The sequence below is a fragment of the Mesoplodon densirostris genome, chromosome 18 (genome assembly GCF_025265405.1).
Source record: "Mesoplodon densirostris isolate mMesDen1 chromosome 18, mMesDen1 primary haplotype, whole genome shotgun sequence".
Taxonomy (NCBI): domain Eukaryota; kingdom Metazoa; phylum Chordata; class Mammalia; order Artiodactyla; family Ziphiidae; genus Mesoplodon; species Mesoplodon densirostris.
The window spans coordinates 62717728-62730210 of NC_082678.1; the positions used below are offsets into that span (position 1 = coordinate 62717728).

General features: G+C 42.6%; 1 protein-coding gene across 1 annotated transcript in view; it reads right to left on the reverse strand.

Moving 5' to 3' along the window:
- The window catches only part of PCTP (phosphatidylcholine transfer protein), a 28171-nt gene extending 16340 nt beyond the window's left edge, over positions 1-11831 (reverse strand). The window contains exon 1 of the mRNA XM_060080490.1: positions 11648-11831. Coding sequence (XP_059936473.1) covers positions 11648-11788 — 141 coding nt within the window. The 5' untranslated portion in view covers positions 11789-11831. The remainder of the gene's footprint in view (positions 1-11647) is intronic.
- Between the last annotated feature and the right edge of the window lie 652 nt (positions 11832-12483).

The window sequence follows — 12483 nt, forward strand, 5'->3', positions numbered from 1 at the left end:
GACAGGAAGGTAACAACAGTGATGGGGAGAAGTCAGTGATTTAGGGACACATTTTGGAAGTAATGTCAACAGGAATTGCTGACAGACTGGCCGCAGGGACAGAGAAAACAAAGAGTTGAGGATAATTCTTATAACATTTGCTTAAACAACCAGGTAGATGGGAGATCCATTTTCTAAGACAGAGAAAACTTGCAGAGGAGGTATTTGTGGGCTGCAGGGTAACCAAGAGTTCTACCTTAGGCAAGTTGAGTTTGAGATGCTTATTAAACATCCATGTAGGGGTATCATATAGGTAGCTAGCATTCAGGGTTCAGACTACTGTTTTAGATATCCATGGGGCGTAATGAAACCCAACACATTGTTTTACCAATTCCAAGACAGAATTTTTCTATACGTGACTTTATTTTTTTTAAGTCTTTATTGAATTTGTTACAATATTGCTTCTGTTTTATGTTTTGGGGGTTTTGCCATGAGGCATGTGGGATCTTAGCTCCCCGACCAGGGATTGAACCCTCACCCACTGCATTGGAAGGTGAAGTCTTAACCAATGGACTGCTAGGGAAGTCCCTATAAAAGACTTGTGTATAAAGGAATGAAAAGGGGGCAACACACCAGACTCAAATCATACTAGTCCCTTTTATGCAGCAAAAGACCATATCTAGATTCCTAAGTACAAGAGATTTTCCTTGTTTTCATGTTAAGCCATATTCTGTGAGGGTTCTGGGCTGGAGTTGGTGACACTACACGCTTCACTCTCCGTACAATGGCAGCTAACAATTCCTGAACCGCACCTTGTCTAAAGGCTCTATTGTTAAAATTAAATCAATGTCTCTTAATTTCAGTGCAAAAGCAAACAAACAAACAAAAACGAAGCTTTTATATGTATTCATAGTTCCACGTGCGAACGCAATCTGATTGGCTAATCAAACATGAATGAACCCATCTTCTTAAACACCGTTCCAGGGACTTATCTGAGGTCAAGGGGTAAACATGGGGACTCTTTCTAGAGATCCTGAGGCTTCAAGTGTCTCCTGACTCAGGTGGCATAACCCAGGGATAAGCATATCCCAGTTTAGGAATCTCAGATATATATGAAAGTACCTGGCAGGATATGGAAGGTAAAATTGAAACTGAATTCATAAGGATGTTTCAGTTCCAAAAGTATGTGGCTTTATACCAAGGGTTTCCAACCAGCAAATGACAAACTGGTAGGTCTGACCTCCTTATATGCTGTACCGTGGATGCCCCATAGGAAAGGCAGGACTCAAGAGAAACAACTCCCTCCATTCCTGTCCCCTCCCCTCAAGCTCACAGATAGAAAGTTAGTGACGGGTTGTACACACCACACATCTACACCCACACACATTTTAATGTCTTAGGAGAAGGACAATTAGCTTCTGTTCAGGAGTACTGGGTCCCCATTTTCTACACATACTAAGCAAAAGGGATAATTATGTATAGAGATAATGATCTCCTCAACTCCACATGAGTTACCTTTGGTTATCTGGATGAATTAAGACAGTTTTCTAGAATTGGTTCCCATCCCTCTGAATATAGTTTCAGCCCTAGTAACCTCAGTCTTGTACATATCACAGAAAAGAAAAACAGAAAGCTCTCTAGGAAGAGAAAAATAGAAAGATGTGATTAACCTGAATACCAAAGAATGAACTATTGTGACAACTTCCTTTAAACACTTCCTTCGTGGCAGAACTGAGAAATGCCAGAACTCCAGAGGACAAAATGCTTTGTGACATCTTTTCTAGTCTATCAATAAAATGTTCTTTTCAGGCTCTGAGCAACCCCACCCAAATTCTTGGATCAAAGCACTTTTTCACCCCTTATTTCTTTCAAAACAGGGTCTCAGCAAACATACTCACGTTTTCATTATATCTTTTACAAAATAAAGTGATTTTTTTATAATTATAGAAATAATTCATATTCATTAAGGAAAATTAGAAAATGCCAAAAATAATAAAGAAGGGCTTCCCTGGTGGCGCAGTGGTTGAGAGTCCGCCTGCCGATGCAGGGGATACGGGTTCGTGCCCCGGTCTGGGAAGATCCCACATGCCGCGGAGAGGCTGGGCCCGTGAGCCATGGCCGCTGGGCCTGTGCGTCCGGAGCCTGTGCTCCGCAATGGGAGAGGCCACAACAGTGAGGGGCCCGCGTACAGCAAAAAAAAAAAAATAATAAAAAAATAAAAAATAATAATAATATTAATAATAAATAAAGAAAATTAAAATGATGTGAAATTCCATAATCCACAAGTACCCACTGGAAATATTTGACATGTTTTTAGAGTAAATAAATACTTCTACGTGTTATAAAATGGGAGTAAGATGGTATAAACAGCTTGTATTCCTATTTTTAACTATATTATTTTGAAACTGGAGCAATAACAACTAATTTAATTATTCTTGTAAGTTATTTCTGTTTCCATATATTTTCACAATTATGAACATTGCTGGAAAAATGATTCTGTATGGACAAACTTGGTTCATAATTCTAACATTTTCACAAGGAAAGCAAATTCTTCCTTAGAGATAAATTTTAGGGTAAAGGACATTAACATTTTAATGCTCTTTTTACTTTTTCTAAGCCTTTAAGAAAAATGTTTACCTATTTATACTCTCACCAGTAGCAAAGGAGCATCTTCCCAGGATTAGGTACCATTGTTTGTACAAACAATTTAATAGAAAAAGAACATAAACCTTAGTTTTATTTGGGCAATGTTTCTAGTATTGCCCACATAAAACTTCAGTATTTAGTCTCTTTCAAATTAGGGATATAATTCCTGTACAACATTTGTTGCAGATATGTTTCCAAACATACTACCATTTCAATAAATGACTCCAAACAAGTTTACTGAAGAGGTTTTTGGCTTTTCCTGAAGGTCCTCCAGAAAACCACTTCTAAGAATGGCTCAATTTTTTTTTTATCTAAAGTAAAACACACTGCATGATTTTCTAATGCTCCATTTATAGGATATTTAATTTCCTATACTTGACATGGTAAAGGAATTATTCAATGATAGAGAATCAGTCAATATCATGTGTAGAATATAATTCTCAGAAGAAACAGAAGATTTGTTATAGCATAAACTCTCTTTCTTACTAAGAGAACCCCTATGGCCATGTGCACAGCTAAAAACTTTCCTCGTCCCCTATACAAGTAGAGGTAATAGCCATAAGACACCTCCCTCTTGTTTTGAATATGTATATGATTCTGGAGCTGCAGCAGCTATTTTGTGACTAAAAGACAACAAACATGAGAAAGCAGAGTGAAAATATTCAGAGTTTTATTAACATCGTTGATCAGCTAAACCTATGCCAGCAACTGCTGACCTCTGAACTACTTGTTAGGTGAGAAAAATAAACCCCTCTTTGTTCAAGTCATTGTTAATCCAGTTTTCTGTTACTTGCAGCTAAAAGCAATCCTAATTATTACAAGTAGTTCTTACTGAGAATTGTACGTGAGCTCTGTCATCCCAGAAAAACAGTAGAGGTTAAGAAAATCTCCCACCCTTTGGGTTCCAGAAAACAGCTTATCACAAAAGAACCACCTTTCCCCTCATGACTTAGATGAGACTCACACACACGCCCCTTGTTTACCTGTCACAAGGCCAGACATAGAGCCTCTAAATTCCCTTTCATTGCCCTGTAAATGATTAGCTAAACTGCTTATTCCACTGATCAATTGGAACAAAATACTTGTTAACCAAGCTAGTTAAGCACCTCTCCTTCCTCCAGACCCTAAAATTTGGCCCAGCCTCAGCCTGAGCCAGCATCCAGCACCTCCTGAGAACGGACTGGCCTCAGGGTAAGATATTCTCTGTTCTATTCTCCAGTCAGGCCACCTTCATCTCACTTGCCCACACATGGCTTCTAGCCTTGCTGACTTCTCTCTATAAAAGAAAGACCTTTCTGCCTCACTTCTGAGATACTCGTGGATCTTATGGTCAAAGTATTCTCCCTACTACAATATTCCCCAACCCTAAGTCCAGGTTTGTTTTTCCTTTAACATTATTTTAAGGAGAAAAGTAGACTGACAAAACATCACAAGCAAATATGACTATGTGTAAAACATTAAAATAGTACAGAAATACATAAGCATTACTAAAATGAATTGTCAAGGAAGAGAAGAGATAATGGACACTATTAATGGACATTAAATTGAAGCATATTTAATTTTGCACAGATATCTGAAACTTCACACACACTATCATAGAAAGTTCCACCTCCTTCCACTATGTAACTCAGAAAAAATTTATGGACCCACTATGTTCTTGGCCCTGAGAAAACAATCAAGCATAGTCTTATACTTGGTTGTTCAGCTTGGAATGTATTTCCTTTGGTGATCTGTCAGCAGTCACTGCAACAATCATGTATTATGCATTTGAAGTCTTCCAATCACTCGGACCTGCTGTAAGTTCTTTCAATAACACTAGCATTTGTTTCTCTGAACACAGTGCAGTTCTCAGTTTTATATTCATTATGTCATATAATCTCAACATAGCCCTGTGGTATCAATAGGGGCATTGGTATCATCTCCACCTTTACATGAGGAAATGAAGCTCAAAGACGCTACATTAGTTGCCTGAGTCCTACAGTTAACACTTGGGACAGCCAGAAAGAGGGTGACATCGGCCCCTTCTTCTTCCCACAAAGTCTTCTAATTTAGCTCTATTCTCTCTGCACATTTGCTCCAAGCTACTGTTCCAAGTGACAAGCTAATAATTTCAGTAAAGACAACACAAGTTCTTAGAGCTGGAAGGGGTCTTAGACCTTTATGGAAAAGGTGACAGTGACTCGCCAAGAGTCAGCTGATGACTCTTGGTGGCAAAGCCAGTGTTCCTGCACCAGACCACCTAGGATGGACCTCCCACTGAGATGCTCCCATGAGTCCTTCAGCCTGGTGTGTTTGTCCAATAGGCCTCCAACAGCCAGAAGAGGTATTTTTTAGATGTTGCTTCTGGGGGATTGAGACAAGGAAAAAGGAAAAGGCAGGAATGGAGAAAGGATAAACATTATCACTTTCAATGAGCTAGGGCTGTGGTATTTTTCCATATATTATTTCAGAGTCATCTCAAAACTCCCATGCCAGGAAATACAGTGTGGTATTTATAGAATGGGCTTGGAGTCACAACCCAGGTATAGTCTAAGCTCTTCCACCTACTAGCCTTGCTTTCCTCAGCTGCAAAGTGGGTCTAATAAGGGTTTCTACCTAGGGGAATGATTATGAGGATTAAATTAGATAATCCATCTAAAGCTCTTACTGTGCTGCCCAGTATGTAATAAGTACTTAGTAAGTACTAATAAGGTAGGTGTAATGATGATCTCCTTCTTCCAGATTAAAGAACTGATAAATCAGAACTGTAATGTAATGCACATTTTACAGGAACTAACATCTACGCAGCACCTGCTCTAAGCTGGGCACTGTACTTGGAGATTAATACTCATAAAAGCCCTATGAAATAAGCATCTCATCTCCACTTTATCAGTGAAGAAACGGAAGGGGTGTGGAGGCACGCTTTAGCAAGTTGCTACTGTCATCACTAATGTTTGAGATGTTCTGTTATTCTGGCTTACTAGTCTAAAAATCAAGCTGTTACATTTCTTACCAATTGTAATCCAAATGCATTTTTTAAAAATTTCAATTATTTTAATTGCATTCATAGAGTTAAAATATTTTGAGAAACATTGCTGCCAATAGTTCACTTATTTGTCCTAAGCAGAATAAATTCTGTAGCGCTAATGTGTTTACACCTGAGAAATGTCAAAAGGTCATAATGTTTGTGTTTGACATTTGCAATTCCCACACGGGAGTTATCCCACAGAGGAGTAATCCCCACTGTCCCTAAACAGTGACACTTCACCTGCAGAAAGGCATCACTCATTCTCTTGAATTATGGTGTTTATCCGCATTTACATCACTAACTACAAGACAGCCTTGGTGAATCACATCTCTCTAATCTTATAAATGCACCCTCGGAGTGTGCACTGAATTTTCTTTGCCTCTCATAGAAGAGCTCATTTCCATTCCTCAGGCCCCAGGACACCTCTCCAATCTACCACTGTGGAAACTGTCCAACTCCAGCCCTCTGTGGCAAGTAACAGGCTCAGAAGGTATGAAAAGTAAGCATTTTTCACCAATAAGAATCACTCCTAATGGCAGATGTCAAAGCTGTAGCTGCCACTGGGCAGTGTGTATGAAGAAGACTGTATGAAGAAAGACAGCTGACTAAATCAGATTCAATATTTGAGGTCTCTCCAAGAACACATGGCATGTTTAATCCTGAAGGACTGCAGATAGCTAGGTAAGATAACACTGATAGCTAATGCTTGTTGAGTACTTACTGAATACCAGGCCCTGGGCTGAGTGCATTACAGGGGTCATCCCATTTAAGCTACGCAATGAAAATATGAGGTGTGGACCATTGGTAAACTCATTTTACAAACAACAAAACTGAGGTTTAAAGAAGTTCTGAGAAATTCCTGGGAAAGTTAAGTCTGTAGAGACAGGAAGTAGCTTGGTGGTTGTCTGAGATTGGGAATGGGATCAGCGGATGACTGCAAATGGGCAGGAGGTTTCTTTGGGGGTAACACACATGTTCTAAAATTAGACTTGGGGAAGGCTGCATGACTCCATAAATTTACTAAAAATCAGTGAACTGTACACTTAAAACGAGTACATTTTGTGGTACTTAAATGATACCTCAAAAAAGCTATTAAAATAAAAATAAAAGGTTATGAAACCCACCCAAGGTCACACAACTAATGAACTTGAAGTTCATTAGTTGCAACAGAATCTGGACTTGAAGCCAGTGATGTGACCGCAGAGTTCAACGTCTATGATCCTGCCTCAAATAGTCACTGGCCTCTCCCAACATGTCATTAGATAAATTAATAAGCCCTCCGGGTGCATATAGCATTAGGGTGACCATATAATTTATCATTCCAACCAGAACACTTTTGAGTGAGAGAGGTGTTGCAAAATGTTTCACCAGGACAAGTGTAAACCAGGCCTGTGGTGGGTACATGGGGACATAGATCACCCTTGCTATAGCTCACCACCAAACACCATTCAATTTACAAGGTGCTTCAAAATGTATCCTCTCATTGGATCCCTGTACAAATTTGGCAGGACAGGAATTATCTCCAGCTTGTAGATTGGGAAGCAGAGACTCAGCTAGGGTCTTAGGTTCATAAATCCTAAAGTGATAGAGCAATTAGGCATCAAAACTGTACGTTAGACCAGGGTTGCTAAATGTGTCATGCTGGCTATTTTTTCACAGTCCACAAGCTAAAAATGTTTTTTACATTTTTAAGTGGTTATATAAGTCAATACATAATTACCTCCACTTTGCCTCTTAGCCTGTAAAGCCTAAAATATTTTCTATTTGGCTCTTTACATAAAAAAATTCACAGTCCCTGCTTTAGACCATTGCCACCACCACTTCTAAAACATACACCCCAGGAAAACTCTGAATTACTAGAGTTGTTCTGCAATTCCACATGCAAGAGAGAAATCTTTGTGTCATAAGCCCCAAATATACTATATTTTATTTTGAATCACATGGCGGTTTACCATCTAAGCTCAGACCACCCTTCAAAGTAAATCTGCCAATCTTGAGCACACCATACAAAAGAAACACCAAAAGGTCTTAAATCAATCATATTCAAACTCAGAAAACCAAAGAGAAAAAGAAAATCTTGAAAGATGCTGTAGCAGGAGGGATGGGGGAGCACTTTACCTACAGAGGAATACAGATGAGAATTACAACAGACATCTCCTGAGAATCTACCCTGCAAAAAGAGGGTGGAGTGAAATATATAATATTTTGAAAGAAATAAGTTACTGACTAGAATTCTATATCCAATGAAACTGTCCTTCAAGAGTGAAGAAGAAATAAAAACTTTTTCAGACAAATAAAAACTGAGGGAGTTCATCAGTAGCAGACCTCCTCTGGAAGGAATGTTAAAAGAAGCTTTTCAGGCAGAAGGAAAATGGTATAGGTAAGGTGCTCAGATCTACATAGCAAAAAAAGTGCCTGTTTTATTGTCTTAAAGCTTCTGGAAGACATGAACTTTGTCTTCTTCATCAGGCATCACCAGGGCTTAGCAAAATGCAAGCACACAATAGGTCCTGAAAGACTGCTTGAATGGGTCATGAACCAATATTTTGGAGGTTTCTTCTCACTAGGACACATTCACACAGCCCAAAGGCAGCTGTGGAGCACAAAGTTCGACTTATACCTGCAGACGGAAGAGGGGGATCCTACTCACCCCTACCCCTCATTCCCCCAAATGTAAATCTTGGGACCAGCATCTTCATACTGCCTCACAACACACCCACATCCTGAGAGACAAGTGAGGAGAGGGAGAACTGAGGCTCTGACATGTCCATCCAGCTGTATGCTCAGGAAAGATGAAATAGGAGAGAGACAGACAGAGAAAGAGACCGACAGAGAGGCAGAGACAGAGAGACAGAGAGAGAGAGAGAGTCAGCCTCAATCAGCGGCAGGAAGTAGAGGGAGGCAACACATGGTGTTCGGCTTTAAGACATGGTGGCCCTACCCATGAGTAAATATGGCTCTGTAAGTGTCCTGGGTGCAACAATTGTTCCATCAATCACACTGGTACCTACTCCTCCCTTAAGAGAGAGGCAGAAGGGTGGGAGAAGGGAGCAGAAGGTCCTATCATCTGGAAGTAAAGACGCCCATGATGCAAACTGGATTATGATCCCACCTGGGGAATGGGAGTGGAAGCTTCTCATCCATCGAGGTAAATCTGTTCTCATGGCAGTTACGTCTCTGCTTCCCTCCAAAAGGCCAAACTTTCTCTCAGTCCAGCCTGGCTAACCACAGAGTTTTCCCAGTAAATCCAGGCTCTCAGTATTTTAGAAGGTCAACAATATAGGAAAGAAGAGTCCCTAGGAAAGTACTGTCTGCTCCTCAGCAAACTCATTGATTACAAGACCTATGAGAGGACAGAGGCAGTCCCTTCTCACAGTGCCAGACGCTTGGTTTAAAAACAGAAGTCAAGCGCTCAGCCAGATCTCTTCAGTCCAACACTTTCTTGGTCTAAATCAATGATGTGAGCCTCTGCACTCCAGTTTCACACCATCTATTGGCAGTTCACAATGTCTACAGGCATGGTAACCAGCCTAAAGCTCCAGCGAGATCTGACTGCAGATCCCTGGGAAAGCTTCTGTAAGTAACCCACGGCCTTTCTCTCCAGGGGAACTTCTCAACACTGTTCAGGGGACCACATTCACTCCCAAGTGACCACTAATTTAAACATCAGGGAGAGTGAGTCTTAAAGTGGGCATTGCTTTTGTCTTAAGATACTCTTTTTTCTCACCCTTACCTTTCAGTTCCCACTGCTTCTCATCTCTAGGGCCCTCTCCTGCCTCTCAATGTCAGAACCCCCTCGAGCACCATGCAAGATGCTCCCCATATATCAATGGTTCTCAAAGTATGGTCTGTGGACCAGGAGCTTCAGCATCACTTGGCAACTGGTTACAAAGAAAGAAGGAAAGAGAGAGAAAAGAAAGAAAGAAAGAAAGAAGAAAGAAAGAAAGAAAGAAAGAAAGAAAGGAAGGAAGGAAGGAAGGAAGGAAGGAAGGAAAGGAAAGGAAAGGAAGAAAGAAAGAGGAAGGGCTTGTACCCAACACAACAGGGCCTCTTGACATTTAATACAGATGGAGATCAAGGTGGCCCTCCATCCTAGCTATTGAGGCTCAAGGGCACACCTTTGGGAATCGTACAGCCTCCAACTTACGAAAGTTATCTGGAAAGACTTGTCAATGTACCATGACTGCCCTCACACCCAGAACGGGTGGAAATAAGACTTACAGTTGGTAGGGATAGGAACTATTGTGAATACCACTCACATCCTCCCCACAGGAGGGAGATGGGACCTGCTACATAACAATACACAATGGAAACAATACATAATACAATGCCAGTCACTCTGTCTCAGCCCAGGCAGTGGATGTTGTGCGATAAAAGGCACAAAATCAAAAGAGCACAAGCCCTTGGGGGGAGGTGAGGGGAGCAGTCAGGGTTGACTGGAGGACAGGAGGGGTATGGACAAGTCATGGGAGGTAAAGCTGGAAATGTGAGTTGGGACCAGCCTAGTAGCACATGCATAGCCCACCTGGCAGTACTTGCCCTCTTTCAGAGTCAGTGTAGGAGCATATTTACAGCACAGGTCTGGAGCTAGACAGCTGAGTTCCAATCCCAGTCTGAGTCTTGAGCAATCAACTTAACCTTTCCACATACCCATTTCCAAAATGGTAAAAAGGTGATAGTCATAGTACCTTACATATACATACATAGTAACTTACAACATGGGGTTGATGTGAGGATTAAGTCAATGCCTGCAAAGCACTTAAACAGTGCCTGGAGCCTAAGAAAGCATGCAATGTGTTAGCTATTACTGTAGGTATTATTATTATTAATTCTGCCATCAACAGGGCCACTGGAAGGAGACTGATAAGATCACAACCTCTCCTTCAGGTGCTTGATTGGACTGTAGTGTGTAGGATGGAAGGGATCAGAGAGGTGCAAGGCCAAGAAGCTAGTTTGGACGTCACTGCAATTCTAGGTAAGAGGTACCACTCAGAGTAGCAAAGGTAAAGGAAAGAAAGGGAAGGGAAATGGACCAGACATCAGATACAACTGAGCAGCGAACTGACACTTGGCAAATGACTGGGCGTAGCTGGTGTGGAAAATAAAATGGTCAGAAGATTAAAGGATGTTGTCTGAAAACATGTCCAGTTTTGCACCAAGGTAACTGCTGAAACGACACTAAGAAATTAATTCTGCCTGCTCTTTACTGAGCTTCCTGTTCATCCTGTTGTACCCAGGGACCCTGGTACTCACAGACACTCAGAGCTTCTCCCTTCTCTAACACTCTAATCCTCTGATCCCTTGCCAGGAAACCTCTACTTCACTTACCTTGCCTAAGGGTGCCTTTTATGCTTCTTGCCATGCAGCTACCCACACACAGAGCAACTGATGACTGGCCATGATCCCACCTGGTTCCAAAAGCCTCCAGGCAGGCCCCCTAATCCATTCCTCCTACCCTTTTAATCTTTCTCCCGGGAAGCTTCAGACAAGTTATTAAGTCCAATTTACAAGGAAGCGGGGAGCAGCCAAACGAAGCAAGTCAGTAAAATGACTAGAGATGAGAGTAGGTCCCTTCTCAGCAACCCTCCTGTCCCCACACGTATCCCCCTGCACATCCACTCTCTGAAAAGTCCAGTCTCTTTTCTACCTGTTCAATCCTAAAATACTTCCCACCACACAAACACCACTGGCATTCAGCCGGGAGCGGGGCTCCACGTCCCTTGCAGGCAAGCGCACGGAGCTAAGGATCAGCAGACCCACCTTTTAACTCTATCAGTCCGTTGTAACAAACGACTTGCCCTGTGGGGCCTCAGACCCGAGCCTAAATTCTGATGACCTCCCCACTCCCCGCGACCAGCAGGGGGCAAAGTCAGCGGCAGGCACCCCCAGAGCTAGCTCCTCTGGGCTCCAGAAGACACGCGAGGTCCGCACTTCCGGCTACAGCCCCGCACTCCCCGCGGGCAGGGGAACCCCGTATGCTGTCGCCCCGTGGTCCTCCAGCGGGCCTACAGCTACCTGGTCCAGCAGCCGGTAGATGCTGATACCGAAGGTCTCCACCAGCAGCTCCCAGTCGGCCCCGGAAAGTGCGGGCTGCTGAAGCTCAGCGCAGGCTTCCCGGAACTGCTCCTCGGAGAAGCCGCCGGCCCCAAGGGCCATCCTTCCGCAGTAGCTGCTTCTCAGGCCGCAGGGAAAGCCAAGGACAGGCTAGGTTCGTGTTCGGGGGCGGGGCGAGAGGGTGGCCCAGCGTGATTGGCAGGGAACCGAAAAGTGATTGGGAGAAGGCGCGACTTGGGAGAAGGAGGGTAAGGGGAGGCGGGGCCAGTGAGGGGCGGGCCTAGAGAAGGTTTCCGCAGAGTGAGAGCTGCGGAAGGACGGGAAAGAAAGAAGACTAGAGAAACTTTGGACTTCATCTGCGGAAAGCTGGAGAGGCTAGGAAATGGGGAGGCTTCTAGACAGAAGAGAAAAGGAAGACACTAATGTCATCTCAGAAGCATCTCTTCCCCAACACCATACCCACCAAACCTGCTTGGCTGTCTCTCCTTTACCTTCTCTGAAGAAGGCTAGGAAAGGTCTCTGAGTGGTTCGGTAGACATGGAGGTAAGATGGACAGAGGAGAAATGCTTGAAAATCTCAAGGTTCAGATGCTAGAACAATATTACATTCGTTCTGTTATGCACTTTAAAACATTTTTCTGAGACGAGGTCCATGGGATTCCCCAGAAGGCCAAAGGGTCCATCTCGCAAAAAGGATTAAGAAACCTAATCCATAATGGTATTTTGCCCCCTGGATGATGGAAGATGATCTAAAAAGGTATCATGGTGTCCATCCAAGATTTCTGCTGGTTGCATAAT